General features: G+C 45.4%; 1 protein-coding gene across 1 annotated transcript in view; it reads right to left on the bottom strand.

Moving 5' to 3' along the window:
* The window catches only part of PPTC7 (protein phosphatase targeting COQ7), a 40,159-nt gene extending 23,263 nt beyond the window's left edge, over positions 1-16,896 (bottom strand). The window contains exon 1 of the mRNA XM_043965438.1: positions 16,226-16,896. Coding sequence (XP_043821373.1) covers positions 16,226-16,487 — 262 coding nt within the window. The 5' untranslated portion in view covers positions 16,488-16,896. The remainder of the gene's footprint in view (positions 1-16,225) is intronic.
* Positions 16,897-20,382: the final 3,486 nt, after the last annotated feature.

Here is a 20,382-nt window from a genome sequence, read left to right as displayed (position 1 = left end):
TTAAGTGACTTGCCCAGGGTCACACAGACAGTAAGTGTTAAGTGTCTGAGGCTGGATTTGAACTCAGGTCCTCCTGAATTCAGGGCTGGTGCTTTATCCACTGTGCCACCTAGCTGCCCCTGTTTTGTTTTTCTAAATGTCTTTTTTGCATATTGAAGAAAATTAACAGCTTTGGTTAAAAGCATAACCTCAAACCAGCCAGACTGCCATGAGTTTGCTGGCACCCATAGTATTGTAAAAGATTGTTTTTATCATAGAAATGAAAGCTTTCTGCCAGATCACTGATTGGTGACATCCATTTCCTTCATGGAATTCATGCATTAAATGACAATCTTAGGTATGAAATCCTTAACCTGAAACAGTTATGACATGTTACAATGGTGGTAGAAACCCTTTCATCTTTCTCCTTTCACAAAAATTTCTTTTTAAATTATTATTTTCAGTTCCAAAATCTCTCTCTCCCTTCGGTCCCTCTCTCCATTGAGAGGGCAAGTAATATGATATCCATTACACATGTGAAGTCATGCAAAACATATTTTCACATTAGCCGTATTGGGGGAAAAAAGCAAGAAAAGTAATGGAAGTGAAAAAAACACTTCAATTCTCTCTCTAGATATAACTTTTCATCATGGGTCCTTTGGAATTGTCATGGATTATTATACTTTTCAGAATAGCTAAGTTTTTCACAGTTAACTGTTGTAACAATATTGCTGTTACTTGTATACAATGTTCTGGTTCTGCTCAGTTCACTTTGCATCAGTTCATATAAGTATTACCAAGTTTTTCTGAAGCCATACCCCTTGTCATTTCTTATAGTAATCCATCACAATCATAGACCATGTGTTCACCCGTTCCCCAACTGATGAGGATCCCCATAGTTTCCAATTCTTTGCCACCACCACAAAAAGAGCTGTTGTATTTTTATCCATAAAGGTCCTTTTCTTTTTCCTTTGATCTACTTGGGATACGGACCTAGTAGTGGTATTTCTGGGTCAAAGGGTATGCAGTTTTACAGCCCTTTGGGTATAGTTCCAAGTTATTCTCCAGAATAGTTAAACCAGTTCATAACTCCACCAAGTCAGTATTCCATTTTCCCACATCCCATCGCATTCCTGTCATGTTAGTCAATCTGATAAGTATGGAGTGGTACTTCAAAGTTGTTTTAATTTGCATTTCTCTAATCAGTAGTGATTTAGAGCATTTTTTCAAATGACTATTGACAACTTTGATTTCTTCTGAAAATTATCTGTTCACATCCTTCAATCAACTGGAGAATGGCTCTTATTTTTATACATTTGTCTCAGCTCCCTATATATTTGAAAAATGAGGCCTTTATCAGAGAAAAATCCCCCAGTTTCCTGCTTTCCTTCTAATTTTGGCTGCATTTTCACATTCATTTCTTACTCAGAATTTCAATATCATAATAAAAACATTGTTTAGTCAACACCTTTGATACTACTTATGGGTACCGTACCTGCAGCCTAAAAATTTGTTTATAGTAAAAACATTCTCTCCAGGAATGGCACATAACTTCTCCTGCTCAAGTTTTCCATAAACACATGTCAGTTTAAGGAAACAGAGCCCAACAATCTTAAACCTCCATTAATAACTTCCCATCAAAATTGGAACACTAATTCATTGTTGGTGGAGCTGTGAACTGATCCAACCATTCTGGAGAGCAATTTGGAATTATGCCCAAAGGGCGAAAAAGCTGTGCATACCCTTTGACCCAGCAATACCACTTTTGGGTCTTTTTCCCAAAGAGATCATGGAAGGGGGAAAGGGACCCACATGTACAAAAATATTTATAGCTGCTCTTTACGTGGTAGCTAGGAATTGGAAGTTGAGGGGGTGCCCATCAATTGGGGAATGGCTGGACAAGTTGTGGTATATGAATACAATGGAATACTATTGTGCTGTAAGAAATGGGGAGCAGGAGGAGTTCAGAGAAACCTGGAGGGTTTTACGTGAGCTGATGATGAGTGAGATGAGCAGAACCAGAAGAACATTGTACATAGTATCATCAACATTGAGTGTTGACCTACTGTGATGGACTATATTCTTCTCACCAATGCAATGGTACAGAAGAGTTCCAGGGAACTCATGATAGAAGAGGATCTCCAAATCCAAGAAAAAAAAAAAAGAACTGTGGAGTATAGATGCTTATTGAACCATACTATTTCTTTTGTTTTGGGTGCTGTTTTTTTTTTCTATTTTGAGGCTTTGCATCACTGCTCTGATTTTTTCTCTTATAACAGAATTAATGCAGAAATAGGATTAAAGTTATTATATATATATGTGTGTATATATCTATCTATCTATATGTATATGTATATAGATATATAGATATAACCTATATCAGATTACCTGCTGACTAGGGGAGGGGGGAGGGAGGGGAGGGAGAAAAATCTGAAATTGTAAAGCTTGTATAAACAAAAGTTGAGAACTATCTTTACATGTAATGGAAAAAAATAAAAAATAAAATACCTTATATGTTAAAAAAAAAAACTTCCCATCACATATCTCTAGCTGAAGGTTTTCATTAAGCCCCCCCCTCCCCCCCCACAGTAGAATCATTATTATACTTAGACAATACTTCCACACTTGAAATAACAGTAAACTGATGCTAAGGCAAGATAGGAACATTCCATTTGTATATATTATTTCAATTGCGTTATTAGCTTTATGATATTAAAGTACCTAGCAGAGGTGATTAGGGCTTGCCAGCTGTATATTCTGAATTCCTTCTATAACCTAGTATGCAACACTACACGCTGGGTCGAGTGTTTATAGAATATTTGGCAACTAAAAAAGACAAGTTCAGGGCACCCTTAACAATCCTTAACAATCCTGTTCAAAGAGAAGAGAATTTCTCCCCAACACCAATTTTTAAGTCAAAGGACAAATTTCCACTTTCAGAATATATTTATTTAAATGGAAAAGCTTTGCTCCTGACAAATTCTATAAAATTTGTATTCTTAATTCTAAACTTACTAGACTTTAAAAAAACCCCACTTCTCCAGCTGTTAATAACCAATGAAATCCCAATTTGTAAAAAAGCTTCTAGGCAAAATGTATTACAATTGCTTGCAGAGTAAAAAAGGCTTACTGAGTTGAAATTCATTCCAAACAAAACTTGATTACATGTTAAAATGGGGCCTACACACGAGCCCATCTACATAACCACTGAAAACCAAAGATGTATCTCGAACTTCAGTCACAGAGAAGGACTCATGAACTAGCAGTAGCTTCAATTCTCCATCCTATTATCCCCAGCTTCCTAAGGAAGGAGACCACATATACTGATTTTTTTTTTTTTTTAGTGAGGCAATTGGGGTTAAGTGACTTGCCCACGGTCACACAGCTAGTAAGTGTCAAGTGTCTGAGGCCGGATTTGAACTCAGGTACTCCTGAATCCAGGGCCAGTGCTTTAACCACTGCGCCATCTAGCTGCCCCTAACATATACTGATTTTTAAAACCCAACAACTTCATATGGACATAAGAATTAAGTACAAAGCAAATACATGTTCTTCCCCGCCCCCCAGGGCAATTGAGGTTAAGTGACTTGCCCAGGGTCACACAGCTAGTAAGTGTTAAGTGTCTGAGGCTGGATTAGAACTCAGGTCCTCCTGAACCCAGGGCCGGTGCTTTACCACTGTGCCACCCAGCTGCCCCAGCAAATACATTTTGTAAGAGAAAATAACTTCTGATGAGAAAAAGTTATTGAATGCCAATTTGTTGATTGGCCTTTTTATGGAAACCTTTAATGTTTTGGTTGTTTTTTATACATTTAAAATATAATCTCCGAGTTTCAGTCATCATTACTCAAATGACATGTTTATCCCTGACTATGTTCAATGACTTTTTTTTTTAAAGTGAGGCAATTGGGGTTAAGTGACTTGCCCAGGGTCACACAGCTAGTAAGTGTTAAGTGTCTGAGGCCGGATTTGAACTCAGGACCTCCTGACTCCAGGGCCGGTGCTCCATCCACTGCACCATCTAGCCGCCCTGTTCAATGACTTTTTAAAGCATTTTATAGTTTTACAGAGAGATGACTTTCCCATGAGTGAAATGTGTGCTCTTCATCTATTTGAATGGGTTTTGGTATAAAACCAACATGTTAAAGGAAACCTTTGGGTAAGCCAGAACAATGAGCAGGGCAAGACTTTGGCTAGTTCATAATGCTAAAAGGTACCACGAGACTTAAAGTCCTACAAGGAGGAAGGATTTTACATGGTTTTACACACTGGACTGAATTGACCCAGCAAGAGTTTCCCTGGCAGGGGAACGAGGTAAGGTAACTTTAGGCAATACCCTCAGATCCCTGGGATTCCCCTGAAACACTTTTAATATTTACCTAGTGGAGATCATAACACTAAGACATTAGAGTCCCAGAATAACTGAGATGAGAACGCCTCAACTTCTCTAAGTGCTAAAAATATGCTGCTATTCCTCTAGGCCCAGATAATAAGATTAAAATGAGAAAGGGCAGGAAACAACAAGTAGTCCCACAAAAGAGAAAAAAAGGTAAGAAAAAAAGTAGTGTTTTGGCTAATCGTCCAGTTCTCCTGCAATGAAATACAGAGACTGTGATGTTGCTGCTCTAAAAAGCAAGTGAAGTAGTTATTCCCTGGGCAAAAACTCCCCACAGCAACAGCTGACAGGTGAAGTGCTCTGGGCATTAAGCACTGGCCATTTCTAATCCCTCCAAGACTGCATCTCCGTCAGAAACTCAGGGAAGTCTCTAAGCAGGGCACGCTGAAGAGCCACCGCAGGGAACTTGGGAGACTTTACAGAAAGCTCCATGAAGAAAAGGACTTGTTCCTGATTTGCTTTTGTAGCCCAAGCACCTAACTGTGCCTCCCACACAGAAGCCCTCCATGAACGTTAGCTGGATCGAATGGAGGAGAGAACCCAGCCACTCCGGAGATTTGCAGGCTGAAGCCTGCGGGCAAATGAATGGCAATTCTACTAAAGAAATAATCTGTCTTAAGTGTCAAAAGCTAAAGAAAGGAAGAAATGAAAGATTCCAAACAAAGAGATAAATTCACTCTTTCAGCCAAGATCAGTTATCCCTTGCAAGTAACCTGCTTTAAATATACCCTAATAATTCTAATCCTTAAAAAAAAATGAGAAAACTGATTTCTACGTGGGGCTTTCCTATTAACCAAAATGGAATACTTCCAGACAATGGGGATCATAGGTATCAAGTATTGTGGATAGAGTGCTAGCCTTGCAGTCAGGAAGTCCAGAGTTCAAATCAGACTTCGGACCTGTATGACACTGGGCAAGGCATTTGCCCTTTCTGTGCCTCAGTTTCCTCATCTGTAAAAGGGGGGATAGTAACAACAATAATGCCTACTACTTCACAGAGTTGCTGTGAGGACCCAATGAGATAACATATGTACAATGCTCTGCAGACTTTAAAGGGTTCTCTAAATGCTAGCTATCATTAATCTTCCATTAGATGCCACTCCTGCTATTTTGACAGGCAGCCACACACAATAGCACCGTGGCTACCTCTCAGTGATCCAGGCCGACTTCAAGGGACTGCCCCACATTGAGGGAGTTACAGGTCAGACCAATTTTTGAAGCAATTTTTTGATTTTTTGTTGTTGATTTCAGAAGTTGTACATACTTACAAATAAAAATTCAGACTAAGATCTACACCCAAAGAAATCCCATTTTAAATATGAAATAGAAGCTAGTGTTATTACCGGGAAATAACGAAAGCATACCAAATTAAAGAATTTAAAATATTTATACACACAGAGATTCTGACTACTCAAGAAGAAGGTGAAACAAAAGCCAGCAGCACTATTTTGTGAGTAGCTCAAGAGCCAAAGCTACAACAAATTAATTTGATTGCTTAGCAGGTCCAAGGGTTTAGAACTAGAAGGGACCTCAGGTATATCACTTACCCAACTCCCTTTATCTTACAAAGGAGGAAACAGCAGTAGGGCGGTTGGCCAGGTCACTTGGCCCAGGTTGCACAGTTTGGCCCTTGAGCAGCAGAGCTTAGAATTTGAAAGCAGGTTTTCAGAATCTGGATTCAGTGTTCTTTCTATTAAAATACGACTATGAAAGTTCAACTATCAAAATTCTCAACAATATTACTTTTGTTTCTGCACAAATTTCATAGATTTAATAATTACGTGATCAGAACACTAAAATTTTACTAAAAGATTTTCAAAACCCTTTTTAAAAAGTCATTTCTGGGGCAGCTAGGTGGCTCAGCAGATAGAGCACTGGCCCTGGAGTCAGGAGTACCTGAGTTCAAATCCGGCCTCAGACACTTAACACTTACTAGCTGTGTGACCCTGGGCAAGTCACTTAACCCCAATTGCCTCACTAAAAAAAAAAAAAGTCATTTCTGAAATAAAAGCATTTATTAAATTTAAGGACTCTTTTTTTTTCTTCTTTGAATAGATTTCTTTAACTTTGGAAATGAGTAGCAGTGACCAGTTGGGGGTCTCTTGTTTAATTAAGGACTCTTTTTTTTTCAAATATAGCTGCAGCTGGGTGATGTAGTGGATACAGTGCTGGGCCTGGAGTTACAAAGGCCAGAGTTCACAACCGTAGAAATTTACTGTGAGACCCTGGACAAGTCACTTATCTCTGGTTTGCTTTGGTTTCCCCACCTGAAAATGGGATAATATTAACACCTACCTCCAGTGAGAATCATAGGAGATAATATTTGTGGGGTGCTCAGCACAATGCTTAGTACACAATAGGTACTATATAAATGCTAGCTATTATCATTATCATTTTAAGCCTTCAGAGAAAGTTTCTGGTTTATCTATTCGACTGCTTTCCCTTAGTAAAAGGATCTCCGGCAAGTCTAATCTTTCCTCACTTAGATAACAGTATAGACAGAGAGGTAAGAATAAGCCCTGGCTTCCATCATCTCCCTCTTTCCTATTTCATTATTTAAATGCTGTATTTTTCAGTATATGCCACTACTCAAAAGTCAAGCCAAGAACTTTTCAATGCTGATACTCATACCTTGATTTAAAATGAAAGCAGATCTAGATCAATTATTGAGTTTAAAGGATTTTGAACGATGCAAAATTGAATTCAGTTTGTGGGTTGAGACCACAAAGCATGCCTGCAAACACCTTTGTTACTGAAGACCACTGATGATTTAGTTAGCAGTTCAGGATGTGTGAAGGAGACAGACTGAGATGAGTTGAAAGAGCCTGCCCAGGCTGGCAGAGTTCCTCCATTTTCAATAGTAGAACATGACTGAGATAGTCATGTTTAACTTCCTCATTTCCCAGAAGCACGAGAGTCACTGTTATTAACTACCTAAGCTGCAAAGATGATTTACTATGGAAACAGGTTTTGTTTGCTTCATTCAATACTGCTAACCCTTTTACATTTGCCTTAAATCAAAGTCACCGAGCAATTCTGAGACGGAAAAGAATAGATTCCAGCAAAGGGAAGGAGCACAATAGCCACAATCAAAAGTGAGAATAACCACTTGTCCTCCCCATTGCTGGGGAGGCAGGCCAGCCCTTCTCAGGATTGAGCCACCCTAGTAAACCAGGGCTGGTGCAGCTGGTACCTGGGATGGCATGGCTGGCATCTAGTCCCATGTTCATCATGTGTAGACTTAATCACATCAAGAGAAATGAACCAGAAAACCCCAAAGAAGTGAGAGTTTGGAGACCTGGGAACCCCAGCCATGTGTGGCCAGCTGGCCCCAGCATCTTCGCTTCTTCCCACACCTGGGACCCTGGCAATTCTGCAGGGCAACAGGCAGGAAGTCCACCCATCCACACAGGTCCCTTTTCTCCATATCTAATTAATTATCTAAATCATTAGTACTTTTGACCACAAAACCCCCCAAAATACATGCACTGTGCTTAAACTATGTCATCTAGGGATTAGCCTAAGTGGAGAAGCAGATTCACATGTATGTATATGAGGCTCATGTTTTCTGAGACCATTAAAAGCAAACCAATTGGGCAGCTAGGTGGCGCAGTGGATAAAGCACTGGCTCTGGATTCTGGAGTACCTGAGTTCAAATCGGACCTCAGACACTTGACACTTACTAGCTGTGTGACCCTGGGCAAGTCACTTAACCCCCATTGCCCTGCAAAAAAAAAAAAAAAAAAAGCAAACCAATTTTCCATTCAAACAGTCATTTGGTGCCTTCTCCACCCAGCTCGAGGTGGAGAACATGGCCTCACTCTTCTCCTGGTTAATTGATTTCCCAAATACTGCTACTGTTAGCCTCATTTTTCCTAGTACTTTTAGGTTTTTTTGCAGGGCAATGGGGGTTAAGTGACTTGCCCAGGGTCACACAGCTAGTAAGTGTCAAGTGTCTGAGGCCAGATTTGAACTCAGGTCCTCCTGAATCCAGGGCCAGTGCTTTATCCACTGCGGCACCTAGCTGCCCCCTTTTCCTAGTACTTTTCAGAATACTTCATCAAACCCTCCCCAGACAAATTAATTTCAAAACAAACATCGCCTTCTGGGATATTATTAAAATAATTATTTTAAACAGATACCTTTATAGCTTTCCTACAATACACTGAGCATGTATAAAGTGAGCTGACTTTCATTTACATTTAGCTTGAACTTGACTCGGTTTATTTGTTCTACTGAAAGGAATGGCTTCAAATTTTCTGGCCTAGTGCTATTGCTTCTTGATTCACCCAGTGGAGTAACCTCCATGTGGCCTTTATTGCAACTAAGCAAGCTAAGTGTGGTTGATGTTTCATAGAGCTGTGCTAAAGTTCCGATGATATAAAAAGCCAGTTAAGACCTGCTGCCACCTTCTGCCACAATCACTTGATGGATGGCTACCTTTCCAATCCTGCCTATTAGGGCTCTACCCATGATATAAATATCAGTTATTCACTTTACAACAAGATTCCCCTGTTCTGTAAATAGCCACTGTCCTAGTGCCTTTGTACTGGCTTACAGATTAACTAGATGAAAGGGGCTGGAACTCAGAGAAAGAAAGCAAAGGTCTCTGATGAATGAGAGATACAAGGTAGCTCTAAAATTATAATGAAGTCAATGTGGAGTAAAATGCTGTTCAAATTAAACAAAACTAAAACTATGTTTTATGTGAAAGAAATATGAAAAAATTATTTGTAAAAATCAAGTTTGTAGTGCCAGTGGTGTAATCTTAAATAGAGCATGACAGAGTACTCAGAAAAACTCATCCCGCAACTCGTCAGCTATAATGCTTTCTAAGCCTTGATATTTCCAAAAGCCAGAGAATGGCATTGTATACTAAGCCTAAGATTTGCTACTTCCTTGATCATTCTGGTTTCTAGTGCTTATTTTTTTTCTTTTAATCTAATCTAATGAAATGAGGAACTGACATTCCAAACTTAGTAGTACTTTTAAGGTGTGCCTGGGGAAAAAACACTACACCATAAGAAAGTGATTATGTAACACAAGATGTGACAAAAAGTAACATGACTGATTTATGATACCAAAACATAAGCACTCTGATGAGTAATTAGCCTATTCAAAGTATAGGTCATACACTTATTTCATCTGGGCTGCCCCAATTCTCAAAACATTTTAGAAATTCTTCTAGTTCGAACAGACCAGGGATGCTGTGCCCAATCACCGATCCTCTTCAGCAGTGAACCTCACCTCCCATGTGTACCAGCCAACACCAGAGGACACCTGAGCCTAACAGCCAACCTCTCACAAAGCTAGGTGCCACACCCCCTTGGCTCCTCCCTTTTAAGGATGGTAGCACTGTTCCAAGGGGTTGACCTGGATCCTCCAATCAGAAGCTTAAGTCCCCTTCCTATTTAGGGAAACATCTGATTCCCTGTTGTGTTTCCTAATTACCCAAACCTAAAGAGTAATGGGGAATTAACAAAAAATAATAAAACAGACAAAATAATGAGGGTCAGCATCAACTCTCATTCACTCAGTCTTTAGTTTTAATTTTCCCACTCTGGTAAGTACAACTGGAACACAAGGAGACACAAGTGGCCCTTCATCACAGAAGACAGGACATCTGAATGGTCTGGGAATCACTGAGGCCTCCAAGCCTAAAAAGACCCTCCTCACTGCCCCCCTTGCATGTCAGGTAAGGATTGCTTTGGGGTGGAGCTTGGACTGGACGGCCACTGAGGTCCCATCCAACTCTCAAGTTCTGTGATTGTGTCTGGATGTGGCTCCTGCTCTCTGTTAAAATCTAAAATCTAAACCCCAGGGCAGCTGGGTGGTGCAGTGGATAGAGCACCGGCCCTGGATTCAGGAGGACCTGAGTTCAAATCCGGCTTCAGACACTTGACACTTACTAGCTGTGTGACCCTGGGCAAGTCACTTAATTGCCTCACCCCCACCCCCAAAATCTAAACACCGATAAGTGGCTATAGGGCCCACAGAGCTTTTCCCCATAACCTCCAGAATGTGTTTCTCCCCACACCTCTGAACACTCCATCCCTGGAAAAGACAGCCCATCAGAAATGTCGATAGGGCTCTTACAAAGAATGGCCTTAAGATCTCCAGTACTCTCTTTAGAACATCTTCCACAACAACAAACCTTTGCCATGAATGTCAATCTGATTCTCAGAAACAGGCACAAGGGAGCAAAGGCTGGTAAGGTGGGTCATCCAGCTGGATGGTACCATTTAAAAAATATTCTTTAAGGAGAAGATGCCTATAAAAGTAATGAGATTGAGCTGGTATAAAATAAACTGGCTTTAAAGACAAGTCATTAAACACTGTGCCAAATACCATAGGAGATACAAAGATGTAGTAAGATGAATAAGACATGGTCTTCTGGAGCTTATGTGGGGGGTGGGGGGAGGAAGAGGACGCCCAGAATAAGATGTGTACAATAGCTACAATACAAGGCAAAATATCAATCAATATTTATTAGGTGCCTACTATGTGTCGGGCACTGCTAAGCCCTAGGGATACAAAAAGAGGCAAAAGACAATCCCTGCTCTCAAGGAACTTACACTCTAACGAGGGAGACAACATGAAGACAAATATATGCAAGACAAGCTATACAGGATAAAGAGGAAATAATTAAGAGGGAAGGCACTGAAAGTAAGAGGGGTTAGGGAGGGCTTCCTGTAGAAAATGGAATGTTAGTTGGGACTTGAAGGAGGCCAGGGAGGCCAGTTGGCAGAGATGAGGAGAGAGAGCATTTCAGACAAAGGAGAGAGCCAGAGAAAATGCCCAGAACCTAGAAATATCAAGTCTTGTTTGTGGAATAAGCAGGAGACCAGTGTTACTGATCAAAAAGGACATGCCAGGGAGTAAGGTACAAGACACCTGGAAGCGCAGGAGGGGAGCTGGGTTATGTAGGACCTCGAAAGCTTTGTATTTGCTCCTGGAGGTAACAGGGAGCTGAGTCTGGACTTTTTCAACAGACCATTCCATAAGTGTATCTTAATCCACCTCAGCTTGGGGTGGATGGGACAATGGTAACTAATAACAAAGGCAGAACTTTCTCATTTTGCTTCTGTCTTCTCTTGTCAAGGAAAATGATCTTTGCCCCAGAAAGGCCAGGATTAAGGTGGCCAAGAGGGAACTGATATCCAGATAACTGGGGAGATGGGAAGAAAGCCCCTAGCAGCCCTCAATGAATTCAAATCCTTTGGTCCAGGAGAATTGCATCCTGGGGTAAGGGGTTTGTTGAGCCATTGTCAAGGACATCTGAAAGACTGCAGAGAATAGGTGAAGTGCTGTGGAAGTGCAGGACATGACAAATGTCTTGATTTTCAGGTAAGGGAAGAGAACACAGTCTGCGAACTACAGCTTGTTGAGCTTGATTCTGATTCCTGCAGAAATTCTGGAAAAGGTTATCAAGAACATGAAGTGAACATTGAGAACAGGAAATGGAGATCACAAAAGGCAGTACCAAGAGCAGGTTCTGAAAGACTAGCCTTATTTCCTTTTGAGACAGGGTAACTAAACTAGGAGATCAGGACTGCCACAGACACAGCTGGCCTAGATTTTAGTCAAGGAAAAGATGGGGCCATATGGACTAAATGACAATACAGTTAAACGGATTCAAGACCTGTCACTAACATTTCAAGGTTTAGTTGGAAATCAGTCTCCAGTGGAGTGCTCCAGGGATCTGTGCTTGACCTCATGGTGTTTAACATTTTTATTAATGGCTTGGTTAGAGGCATAATCACCAAGTCTGAAGATGTCCCATCAATAGGAGGGGTGGCTAATATACTAAAGAACAGTCAGGGTCCCCAAAGGATCTTGATAGCCTAGAGCTGAAATGAATAAGATGAGATTCAATAGAAAAGGATAAATACGAAGCCTTACACTTGGGTTAAAGCAATTTAACTTTACAAGTAAGAGCTGAGAGAGAGGCACAGTTAGACAATAGTTTGTCTCCAAAGGATCCGGGAGTTTCAATAGAGTGAAAATTCCCTAAGTGATATTAGGGTAGATTTAGACCCGGAAAGTACCTTAGAAGTCAGCTAGTTTAACTTCCATATTTCATAAATGAGGAAATTGAGGCTCAGTGAGTCAGAGAGGTTAAGTCACCCAGGTAATAAGTCCTAAATGACAAAGGCCACACATGAACTCAGGTGCTCTGGCCACAAACCTGGCTGCCCTTCCTGGCCTCCTGTATATCCCCATCCATTCTATTCACTGCCTAAATCACAGTGCTCCTTCCCTTACCAAACTTTATTTAGACTTTTAGGTTATTCACCATCCCATATCCCATCTGCTCTGAAACCTAGCACAATGCCAACTTAAATGAGAAGGTGAAGAGTTACCTGTCACTATCAAAACTGTGCACAAAGGCCAACATAACCGCAATCTACATCTTTTAGGCTGATCTTTCTAGAGGGGTCAACCAAGTTGACAATTTAGATTTTCATAAAAATTACCTTAGAAGTCATTATTTTAAGGTAAAATGTTACAGAGCATGTCGTGCAGCCCTTTTAGAAGAGAAAATTTGTGTTTTAGTGTTCTGATGCTGTGTGCTAAGGGATTTCTGTTGCATTTCAGTTATGAGTCATATAGTAGAGAGCAGACTCTATAAAAAAAAGAGAGAGAGAGAGAGAGAGAGAGAGAGAGAGAGAGAGAGAGAGAGAGAGAGAGAGAGAGAGAGAAAGGCAGGCACCAGACCAAAAAGGATTTCAAATTCCTATGTATTTTTTTAACTTGGCAGAATTATAGAAGTGAAATTTACCCCATGGTGTGGGTGTGTATGTCATGGGCAAGCCAAATTATTATACATTGGGTCAAGACAGAAAAAAGGTTAAATAATTCTCATATTGTGATGTCCTTAAGAAACACTTCATTGCAGTGGAAGAGAAAAGCCAGGGTTAGTAATAGGTAGGAAGTAGGACAAAAGGGGACAAAGTCATGTTGCTGCTGGTTAAGTTCCGTTTGAACCAAGAGTAAGTGTGGTCTATGCCAATTTTCCAGGAGCAGGGAGTGGTCCTTCTGCCTCACCACACCCACCTCTAAACCACAGTGCCTGGCTTTTCCCAAAAGAAATTCAGGGAGGACTCCCAGCAGAAGAATGTCAAACACCAAGTTCTCTGGCACACTTGAGTCACTGCATGACTAACAGGCCAAATCACTTCTGAATAGAAGAAACAAAACAGTTATCTCTCTCACACAAAAGAAACCCTTTCTCTACTACAGAGAGCTTTTGCTCTAGAGCCGAGAAGTCCTGGATGCCCACAGTGAGGAAATGTCGCTTATCATCCAAGCAACAAACACCTTCGTGCTTAAGACCAGCTGTTTTCTGAAAGTGGAAGGTTGAGGGGCCTCCATGGGCAAACGAGCTCTTGACCTGCAGTTCCAGTCCAAACCTAGAGGAGGAAGCAACACTCCCTGCTCACTTTCACCTATGCCCAGCCTCCAGCCTCACTCAGCTCACTCTGTCAAGGGGCTAGGATGCAGACAGCAGAATGTGATCACTCCCTAGGAAACTGGCTTTGGGGTGAGATTACTTTTCAAAGGTGGCCAATTCAGTTCTCCAGGCTAACTGGCTGACTCTTGCATTGCTGCCCTTCCCTCCTACCTTCCTGCCCCTTTGTCTTTGCTCACACTGCTCCCTATGCCCCACCACCCTCACTCTCCCTCTTACTCTGGGGAATTCCTCTCTACAGACTGAATTCAAATGTCACCAAGAACCAAAATGGCCCTTGACCCCCCTGGTCTGTTAGAATGGCTGGCCTCACCTGGCACTCTCTTGTACAACCCCAATGCTTGTTAGGCAATACTGAGTATCATTATAGTTCTGATCTAAATTCTACCCTGCTGAGCACACAGCTCATCCAACCATCCCCAAGAAGTTTCCCCTCCCAGATCTGCTTCCATCTACTCTTACAGCTCTTGCACTGACCTCTTTACCTGTACTCACTACACTTAGTACAATGGATGGGACTTAGTAAGTGCTTAAATGCAGCTAGGTGGTGAAGGGGCTACAGCACTGGGCCAGGACTCAGGAAGGTCTGAGTTCTAATCTAGCCTTGCTATATGAGACTCAGTGTCCTCAACAGTGATAGTAACAGAGCCTACCTACAGACTGTTGTGAGGATCAAGTGCAATCTCTGTAAAGCACTTAGCTCCTGCCTGTGCTCCTTGACTGAGGACCCCCCCCCTTACCCTTCTCTTTGCTCTCTGTGTATATGTTGCAGTGGGAAGAAATTTTGACCTTATGAGCCAAGAGTCCTGGTGTTGAATCCCACATACCTAGAGTTCCCTGTTATGAAGATGGGAAAATCCTCAGCTCTCTGAGTTTCCTCATCTAGACAGTGGAGATAATCACACTGACAGTACCTAATTCCTAGGGTCAACGTGAAGCTGAAATGAGATAATGCATGCAAAATGCTCTGCAAACTTTAAAGTGGAACATAAATGCCAGTTATTATCATTAGCTGTAGAACCATGGGTAAGTCACTTGACTGCTCTGAGCCTCAGTTCCCTCATCTGTAAAATGGGGATAACATCTGTAGTGTCCACCTCCCTCAGCTGTTATGAGGGCTGAATTAGATGGACAACTGAGGATGAAAAGTACTGGGTATTATTCATTACCCTTTTAAACAGAAGCTTTGGCCTCAACGAACTTTTTTGAAAACTCAGATTAGAAGCTTCCTGGGGGGACAGCTAAGTGGCACAGTGGATAGAGCACTGGCCCTGGATTCAGGAAGACCTGAGTTCAAATCCAGCCTCAGACACTTGACATTTACTAGCTGTGTGACCCTGGGAAAGTCACTTAAACCCTCATTGCCCCACCAAAAAAAAAAAAGCTTACTGGAGAGTTTATGCAAAGTAGATTCATTCAGAAGACTAATATTAACGTCTCCCCATTCAATATCCTTTTGCCCTTATGACTACAATTTGAAAAGGGAGGGAGGTCAGGAGCTGGATGGAGAAGGCAGAGAGTACTTCCAAGTGCAGTGGAAAAAGGGAACTCCTGACAGCCCTGGTGGAAATGTTACAGAATAGGAAACAAACTGACTTTGGATCGGATTTCGGTGACTCCTCACATGCCACCAAATCCTCTGAAGGTCTTTCTCCACCAAAGGTCAGCAGTGATCCCCTAACTAAATTGAGTGATCATTTTCACACTCTACCCTGCCATTCACAAATCAGCTGACAGCAGCTGCTCTAGCTCCAGGTGAAAGGAGAAGTGTTAAAAAAAATTGACAAAGAAGTTACCCAAAAAAATGTCTCCCAAGTCTCAACTTTTCTACTGCATGTCAAATGTAAGGCGGTCCCAAACCCCACTCCAGCCTCCGAACTGCAGCCAGTGTGACATCTGAACCCAAGTTCAAAGTCATGGTGTCCTTCACTTGACAAGGAAGTGCTCTGGGTTCTTAGGGCACTTTTAAAGAAGGAAACCATGGGAAGACCTAACTCCGGGAACCTTCCAGCCCCCACCCCCATCCCCGGCGCACACAGTCCGTCACTGGCGGCTGCCCCTCAGCTCCCCTCGGCCTGACAAGTTACAGGTGCAAGCGGGCTAGGCCTGAGGCACCTGTGGCCCCGACGGCCCGGCCCGGGCCTCTCGCCCCCCCCCTTGTGACGGGGACTCGTTTTGGGGGACTGTCTAGAGCGGGCAGGGACAGGCTCCCCGCGGTCTGAGCGCCCGGCGGGGGTCGCGTGCCCAGATGACCTTGCGGGGGATGGGTCCGGGGGAGGGGCGTCCCCTCGGGGGAGGCCGGCATGCACGTGCCGGGGGAGGCCCGCCGAGGAGGATGGAGATGGTGCGGGCCGATTACGGCCGAGGCCCGGACTCACCGAGTACGTCCGCGGAGCGGTGGCGGGCCACGAAGCAGGCGTCGTCCCCGTAGCAGACGCCTTTCTTGAGCAGGCCCTTGCGGAAGTCCTTGCCGAAGCCGCAGCCCGCTGTCACCAGCCCGTAGTCACCGCTGCTGCCGCCGCCGCCGCCGGCTCCCCCGCCGCCGCCGCTACCGCCGCCGCCCGCCCGGGGGTCGGTCTGCGCCAGGCCGCCCAGCACGGCCCGGGCCACCAGGCGGCCGTAAGACAGCACCGAGAACATCGCCGCCGCGGCCGCTGCCACCGCCGCCCCGAGGCGGGGGCCCCGCAGGGGAAGCCCCGCGCCGGCTGCTCGCTGCTGCTGCTGCTGCTGCCGCCGCCGCTGCTGTTGCTGCTGCCGCAGCTCCTCGACTGGGACCGCCGCTGGCGCCGCGACGCCCGCCCGCTCCTCCTCTGGGGAGCGCCGAGTCCCCGCCGCGCGCGCCCGCGGAGCCAGAGCCGGAGCCAGAGCCGGAGCCGGAGCCGGAGCCGGAGCCGGAGCCGGAGCCGGAGCAGGAAACGGAGCCGGAGCCGGAGCCGGTCAGGGCCCGGGCTGCCTCCACCTCTGCTCGACCTCAGCTCCAGCGGCCTCCGCCGCGGCCGCCGCCATCTTCCGCTCCACTAAGCGTGTTCCGGGGCCAGCCGGCAGCGCCGCCTACACCCGGGCCGCGGCCCCGGCCCCGCCCCCCGCCGCCGCCAACCGCCGGCGGCCAACCGCCAACGGCCGCGGCCCAAGCCTCGCCCCTGCCTAGCGCCCTCGCACCGCCCCCACTCCCGCTACGGGTCACGGAGTAGGCCCCGCCCCCTCCCTCCTGCTCCCAGCATTCTCTCAGGAGTAAGCTCCGCCCCTTTTCTCCTTTCACCGCCGTCTCCTTTCCCTCTCTCCTAAGTGGGATAAGCCCCGCCCCCTCGGTCAGTCAGTTCCCTCCCTCCCCATTTCTAATGAATAATAAGTCCCTCCCCCTATGCCTCCCTTCTTCCGTCTCTCGTCCAGTAAACTTTGCCTCTTCTGTGCTTCCACCCTCGCCTTCTTTCACTCTCTCCACCCCTCAAGTAGAAAGCCCCGCTCTCCGTTATCTTCTCTCTTTCCCTCCTCTCGCCCTTCGGTGACTAACCCCCATCTATACTTCTCCTTAGCCAAATACGTAGGCCCCGCCCTCTCCTCACAGCTTCCACCAATTGCAAGTCACTTTATCCACTCCTCTCAGCTTCTGCCAAGGCGCAGCCCCGCCCCCCGCCCTTTTACGGTTTTTACCTCTCCGGTCTTTCCCTTGCTCTGCCCCTTCTTGCGTCAGCCCTCACTCAAGGCGCAGGCCCCGCCCCCTCACCGCTTTGCCCTCTCTGTCCTCCCTTCCCCACTCCTCAGGGCGCAGGCCCCGCCCCTTTTCCAGATCTCCTCCCCTTTTTTCTCCTTCGTTACACCCCCGGCCCAGCCTGGCCCGGGCCCCGCCCCCATCCAGGCCAGGCCCGGTTACTCCAGGTCTGTCTTGTCTGGCCCGCTCCAAGAACGAGAGCCCGTTTCCTGACCAAGAAGCCAAGCGGGACGCGCTGCCCTCTGGGATGTGTAGTCCTCCCATCCCCCTCCTGACTGTGGGGCAGGGCTCCCGTGCCTTATTCTCATTGGCTCGGCGCTGGCCAAGGGCTTTAGGGCCGCCGGGTCAGGAAGCTCTGTCTGGGCTCTGCAGACACTGTCCCCATTTGACAGATGGGAAGTCGAGGCCCCGAGAGGCGCAGTGACACGTGTGGCCACACTAGGGTCCGAGGCAGGTGCGGACCTGGCGACAGTCCCGCGGTGCCTCTCAGCCTGTTTGCTCATCTGTAAAATGGGCATGGATGTGTCCTCCTCAGTCCAGGGCTGGGGCTCTACTAAGCCGCCTCCTTTCCTCCAGAAGACTAGCAGGCCTCAGTAGGGAGATGAGAGGGGGCCTTTAGAGGCCCTAGAGGACCCACTCCCTGTCCAAATACTGCCTCAATTATCCCCAAATGGGCGGCCTGCACTATCTGTTTGTGGTTCAGTTGTGTCTGACTCTTTGTGACCCCATTTGGGGTTTTCTTGGCAAAGATACTGGAGTGGTTTGCCATTTCCTTCTCTAGCTCATTTTTCAGATGAGGAAACTGAGGCAAAGAGGGTGAAGTGACTTGCCCAGGGTCACAGTTACTAAGTGTCTGAGGCCAGATGTGAACTCAGGACCTCCTGATTGTGAGGCCTCTCCATCCCTGTGGACCGAACCTCCCACCCAAGCAGCTCAGGGTCTCGCCCTTCTCTTCTGGGTCCTGGCGACCCCCGGTGAGATCGCGGGTACTCCAAGCTGCAAAGCGGGGAGAGGGAGGGGGAAACACAGGGAGGATCCCGAGATCTAGATGGGGGTGGGGGGGGCCCTTTCCCCCGCGCCCGCCGGTGGTTGCCTGCTGGGCACTTGGTCAACTGGCAGCGCTTGTGCACTGGCGGGGCGCCACCTTCAGGGAGCCCTCCCACTGACCGCGACCCCCGGACCCCTGAGATGGGCAGCGAATAAAGTCCATATTCAGCGTGGAAAGAAAAATAAATAAAAATAAAAATAAATATAAATATAAATATAAAAAATAAATAAAAATAAAATGGATGGGGAAATGATGCCGGCAGCACCGACTTCACAAGGTTGTGGTGAGACTCGGATAGGATGATGCGTGCAGGGTCCCCCGCAACTCGGAAAATTAGCTACTGTGATCCACTCTCAACTGGCCAAAAACGAAAACCTTAAGTGCCTACTGGTTAATCATAAACCCCTTACAAATATCATTTCATCTGATCCTATTATTATCCTCATTTTACAAGATGAGGACACTGAGGCATATAGCAGTGAAGTGACTTGCTCAAGGTCACATAGCTGGCAAGTGTCTGAGGTTAGATTTGAACTCAGGTCCCCCTGACTCCAGGCCCAGAGCTCTATTCACTGCACCTCCTAGCTGGCAAACGCATCCCTCCATTCCTTGGATGTTTCCTGTTGCCTCCTTACTTCTACCTATGAAAAGCCACCTCATGGCTCAGCTCAGGTATTGTGTCCTTGATTAAGCTTTTTCTGCTGTAGGCTCCCAGGCCCATAGTCACCCCCTTCCAATTGGAATGTTCTCTCCCCCTCTTCAAATATTCCCAGAGCACTTTTTCCTGGCTCCCTCCTTTGTCACCATCACCTTCTACCCATATCCTCTTTATCTCTGTATACATCTGGTTTCCTTCTAGTAGACTGCATGCCCCTTGAGGGCAGGGACTGGGAGATCTGGCCAGCCCCTTGCAAAAATTGGGCTCTTAACATTTGCTGGATTGAACTGCATCCCTAGTTCTGTCAGTAGCCGTCTCTAAATGGGCCATCATGTGGAATGCTCTTCTTCCTAGAACCTCAGGCAGCTAAGAGCCGGTTCATCTAGTATTTTAAAATGTGTGCACAGAGAGTGAAACCTGCACCAAAAGGTTCAGTGGTTATGGGGGCCAGGCTTTCCAAGAAAGGGTAAGCCCAAACTGAGCCATAGCTACAGACAGCTTCACTCTGCATATCATCCAAGTTTGTCTCAGAAGGGCCCAGTGGGTAGAAGACCCAACAGGCTGAACCTGGAGACAAAGAACTGGAACAAAGAGCTGGCTGTGTTGTCATGGGCAAGTTGCCTTGGGCACTGTTGTAAGAAGCTCACAGGAGATGACTCCTATCTAGCATCTTTGAAACTTTAAAGCACTAGAGAAATGTTCATCAGCATTGTTGTTGTCTGTCTTTCGTTCCTGAAGAGGACCATGACAGATGTCATGACTTGCAGTGAATTGGATTTAAGTGAGGAAGGGTTGTGCAAGGTTACCAACCTCACTCTCTCCTCCAGAGCACTCTGGGTTGAGTGGCAAGATATATGTCAGGATGGCTGGAGATGGCCCTGGATGTTTAAGGCCAGTGGGGTTAAGTGACTTACCCAGGGTCACACAGCCAGTAAGTGTCTGAGGTAAGATTTGAACTCAGATCCTCATGACTCCAGTGTGAGATCAAATGCCCTTTCAGTATCCCACTTTGTAAAAACTGCATGCTACTCTGTCCTGTGCACAGAGGGGTGGATAAGAGAGTTTTCATGGCTGAGTTCCTTTTTTCATTTTTATAGCTGCTACAAAATGGGTTCACAAA

Source organism: Dromiciops gliroides, chromosome 1 (assembly GCF_019393635.1).
Source record: "Dromiciops gliroides isolate mDroGli1 chromosome 1, mDroGli1.pri, whole genome shotgun sequence".
Taxonomy (NCBI): Eukaryota; Metazoa; Chordata; class Mammalia; order Microbiotheria; family Microbiotheriidae; genus Dromiciops; species Dromiciops gliroides.
This window is presented reverse-complemented; position numbering and strand designations above follow the sequence as displayed.